The 5,000-nt window shown below is 49.7% G+C and overlaps 1 protein-coding gene across 1 annotated transcript in view; it reads left to right on the top strand.

Annotated features, from left to right (window-relative positions):
* LOC119694816 overlaps nucleotides 1–5,000 on the top strand; it is a gene marked incomplete at its 5' end in the record, with an annotated part of 6,810 nt that overhangs the window by 1,235 nt on the left and 575 nt on the right. The window contains one exon of the mRNA XM_048624325.1: nucleotides 1–4,390. This exon is cut by the window's left edge and continues 1,235 nt beyond it. Coding sequence (XP_048480282.1) covers nucleotides 1–4,390 — 4,390 coding nt within the window. The remainder of the gene's footprint in view (nucleotides 4,391–5,000) is intronic.

Genomic DNA, 5,000 nt, shown 5'->3' with positions numbered 1-5,000 from the left:
AGGAAGAGTCGGCCGCACTACTAGCCGACACATTCTACCCTGAGGACTCTGCAACCACAGACAAACCATACCATACGCAACTCAGACATACAGTGGAGTGCGGGAAAGAACACCAAGTGAGGGAAAATACGGCAGTGGACCCACCTTTTACTGAGGCAGAAGTCGAAGCTGTGCTTAAAGCACAAAACCCGAAGAAAGCCCCAGGATCAGATGGGTACACTGCAGATATCTGCGCCAGAGCCGTACGCTGTGAAAAGGAAGTATTCATGGAAATCGCAAATCAATGCCTAGCCATTTCTTACTTCCCATCACAGTGGAAATCGGCCCATGTAGTCATACTAAGGAAATCAGGCAAGGAAGACTACACCCACCCGAAATCTTATAGACCGATAGGCCTTCTATCAGTACTAGGCAAGATTCTCGAGAAACTCCTGGTGGGCAGGCTGCAGTATCACCTTCTGCCAACTCTCAACCCCAAACAGTACGGATTCATGCCGCAGCGCGGTACGGATGACGCGCTCTATGACTTAGTGAAACATATCCGGTCTCAGCTACAGGCAAAACAATCGGTCATTGTAGTTTCACTAGACATAGAGGGTGCCTTCGATAACGCGTGGTGGCCGGCTCTCAAGCACCAACTACTGACCAGGCGGTGCCCGCAAAATCTGAGGAGGCTGGTAGATTCATACCTCGAAGGAAGGAAAATAACAGTGAACTACGCAGGGGCAAAAAGTGAGAGGACCACATCTAAGGGTTGTGTTCAAGGTTCAATTGGTGGACCAACCTTCTGGAACCTCATCCTTGACCCTTTGCTCCAGATACTGTCCGGCGAGGATGTCTACTGCCAAGCCTTTGCGGATGACGGTGTCCTGATCTTCTCTGGAAAGTCCATAGCCCAAATGGAGGAAACCGCCAACAGTGTGCTGGCAAAAGTGACCGAATGGGGGGAAAACAACAAACTGAACTTTGCAGCACATAAGACCAATGTTATGCTGCTAACTAGGAAACTAAAGTTCGACCCCCCCGCCATACAAATGTCCGGTAAAACGCTAGCCATTGTTGACGAAATAAAAATCCTAGGGCTCACCATCGACAAGAACCTCAATTTCAACGCACACGTGAAGGCAGTATGTAAAAAAGCCTCAAATATTTACAAACAACTAGCGTGTGCGGCCAAGGTTACTTGGGGACTGAATGGAGAAATTATAAGGACCATATACGTCGCGGTGATTGAGCCAATTATCACCTACGGCTCATGCGCCTGGTCAGAAGCCACTAAACTACAAACAAATAAAAAACAGCTGGAAGCAATACAGCGCTGCTTTGCTCAGAAAATCTGCAAGGCATATAGAACAGCATCGTTGACATCGGTGCTGGCGCTATCGGGGACGTTACCATTGGACCTGCGCATACAAGAGAATGCCGCAATGTACGAGGCCAAGCGGGGACTATCAACCACCTTCCTACCTCCGGGACGACAGCTCGAGCAGAAAGTGAAGTTTGCAGACTTCCCGCATCCTGCAACCCAAATAACTACCGAGTACGAGCTCCTGGAGAACATGGACAGCGACACTATAGCAACCCTCCATATTACCGGACCACAAATCTACACAGATGGTAGTAAAATGGATGGGAAAGTTGGCGCCGCCCTCACATGGTGGGAGGATGGAAGAGAGACCTCGAACGAACTGTTCAGCCTCGATAAAACATGCACGGTTTTCCAATCCGAGCTTTATGCACTCCATAAGGCAGTCAGGAAGGTAAAGGACAGTAAGGTATCAGTAGCAAACATTCTAAGCGACTCCAGATCTTCGCTAGAACTACTCAACAATCCGAAACTGTCACACCCTCTGGCCAAAATAATAAAAGAGGATATGGCTCGGATCGCAGAAGATGGAAGACAAGTTCGGCTATTCTGGCTCAGGGCCCACGTCGGTACACCGGGTAACGAAAGAGCAGACGAACTGGCAAAGGCAGCATCCTCAAAAACACCATCGCAACCAGACTATGCGGAGGTACCACTCTCATACGTCAGGAAAAAAATCCGGAGCGAAACTGTTCAGAAATGGCAGGATCGATACGACAGTTCTGAAACTGGTTCAATCACAAAAATGTTCCTCCCGGACGTTGATAAAGCGTACCGTATCATCAGGGAGGCAAAACCGAACCACTTCCAGACTCAAATCCTGACGGGCCACGGGGGTTTCGGGGAATACCTTCACAGGTTTAACCTAAAACAGCACCCCGGGTGCGAGTGCGATGCCACCGTAAATGAGTCGGTGTTACATCTTCTGCTCGAGTGCCCCCGCTTCCAGCTGAGACGCCAGGACTTAGAATATTTAATAAACACCAAATTGACTCATCACACACTACACATAGCTTTAGAGTGCAAAAAGTCCAGACAATACCTGCTGGACTTCATGGGATATGTTGCTGAAATATCTTCTAGACGCAACAGCACTCTAAACAAACCAACACCCACACCCGATCACACCACAACACCAACACCAACACCAACACAAAACACAACACAGAAGCCCTTCGCTCTAAAACGCGCAACTCAGAAGCTGGACCTCCTGTCTCTGGCACATACGGGTCGCCCTGGAATACGGCTGAGAGGCACGGCGCTGTTCATGGACAACAACACCGAATGTCTAGGGATAGCGTTTTGCAATGCTTTGGCCAAAAACAGTGTCACATTATCACCAGGCCTAGGGGCACTTGTAAACGGCAGCACTAAAAAGATCACAATGCGCCGCAAAGTGTTCGATCAACTACCAAAGGTGGAAGTCGAAGATGTCACGTGCAGACTGGTGCGAAAGGACAACAAGGTCATCGTACTGTTCTGCGCGGGCGATCTTTGCACAGACGCCACCGAGTTCGAACAGATGTGCAATGTGCTGACACGTATAGGCAACCGGGCCACACCTGAGACCGCTCCTCGGAAGATCAGCGTGGACGCCATGACCGTGGCCTACTTTAAAGGGGAAACAAAGGATTACGAGGGAGTACTCCTGGCGTCAAAACACCACGAAATCGTGGTTTACGAGGACAGGGGCCAGAGCCTAAGTTACCTTTTGACCCAACACCACGGTCACGGTGCACCACGAGTCCCCACCGATCACTTGGACCATCCCGTTTCGAACCCGGAGATATCGGGGTCAGAACGTCTCCAGTTACGGGTAGAATCGGAGAAAGAAGCGGCTCGGAGTTCTAAGTCCGTCGACGCAAACGCCACCTCGTCGATGCTCGCGACACTGGGCAGGGCATTTCAGGCGATCCCGAATATAATATCAAAAAAGCTAACCAGGCTTGGAAGAACTAGGTCGGCGGAGAAGGCTGTGGAGGACTTCATGGAACCCACTCCGCGTCAAAGTTCGGAACCACGTAGTCCACCGCGCACTCGCGCAGACGAGGGACAAGTGGAACCCCCAAGGTTTATATCGGCCCACGGGCCACAAGATCACATGTATAACGCATTCATGGAATTTGTAGCAGTAACCAAGGCCACCCGCAAGGTCAATTCGGACACCTGTGAGAAAATCATCCAGGTATACCGACGGGACACAATTGGCCTGCTACAGGTTCTATTAAGCGAAGCCGAGGCTGCCATCTACGACAATAAGAACGCTATAGTCCTCGCGGGCAGCATGTCTGGGTCGTATATGGCAGCTTACAGCAGCGCATGTGGTTTTGTGGAAAGTGAAGAAGATAAAACCAAAATCAAAGGGGCTCATGTTTTCAAAACACCTCCAGAAGACCCAATAGTCGTAGTTGCCAAGTGCACCAGAGTGATGTTGGATGACAGGGTGCTTGAAATGGCAACCACCATAGCAGGCAGTCTGTCCGAAAGCAGTTACCCCAAGCACTGGACGAGGCCTACTTTCACATGGGTAAACGGAGTCCCAGGTTGCGGGAAATCCACCTGGATAGTCTCGAACTTTGACGTGGATGGAGACATAGTGGTCACAACCACCGCTCAAGCAGCAAAAGATCTGAGGGAGAAACTGGCAGCCAAATATGGACACAAAGTCAAGTCACGGGTACGCACTATGGCATCCCTACTAGTAAATGGTACTCAAGAGGGCGAATCGTGTAAACGCCTTATGGTGGACGAAGCCCTCATGAACCATTTTGGGTCCATAGTGTTGGCAATACAAGTAGCCCGCGCCAGTGAAACACTCCTCATAGGGGACATAAATCAACTGCCCTACATTGAGCGGAACAACCTATTTCCGCTGTTTTACCACAGACCAGGCCTGGTTTGCAACATAAATAAAGAACTCCTTTGTACGCACAGGAGCCCAATGGACGCAGCATACGCCCTCAACGAAATCTACAGCGGCATATACTCGTCCAGAACTCTCATCAAATCCCTAGCGATGAAAAGGTACACGGGTTCGGAAATTCCAAAGACAGCCGGCACCCTATATCTTGTTCACACCCAGGCTGAGAAGGCACTGCTAATCAGCCAGGGTTACGGAGAACAGCCGAAATCCCGAACTCTAACCATTCATGAAGCGCAGGGGTTAACTTATGAGACAGTGGTAATTGTGCGTGCAACATCCCACCCACACCAAGTCCTCCTTAGTGTTCCCCATGCCGTCGTCGCAATCTCCAGGCATACCAAGTGCTGCACGTATTATACGGACAGCACCGAAAACGATGCCACCGCACGTTTGATCCTACGTGCGGAGAGTGCGACGACGACAAAAATAATAGATTACAACCTAAAAATGGCCATAAGGCAAGGTGACCACCTTACTCGGGAGAAGATTCTCCAGGTCTTGCGGGATCCGGAGTCAGGCCCGACACGCCGGCTGAAATGGCCACGAAGAAAATAGAATAAAATATATATAAAAACCAAGTGTTAGTTGCCTGGCAGCGGGGGTGCTGGAGACCGACGATAGCGTATACACCAAATACAATACAACCATATAAATAACAACTGTATAACTGTATTTTAAAGCTACTAAAACTATATCATCAAGTTAAAGTTA

This window comes from Plutella xylostella, chromosome 11, assembly GCF_932276165.1.
Source record: "Plutella xylostella chromosome 11, ilPluXylo3.1, whole genome shotgun sequence".
In the NCBI taxonomy this organism is placed as follows: domain Eukaryota; kingdom Metazoa; phylum Arthropoda; class Insecta; order Lepidoptera; family Plutellidae; genus Plutella; species Plutella xylostella.
The sequence above is the reverse complement of the archived record's forward strand: the minus strand, read 5'-3'. Positions and strand labels throughout refer to the sequence as shown.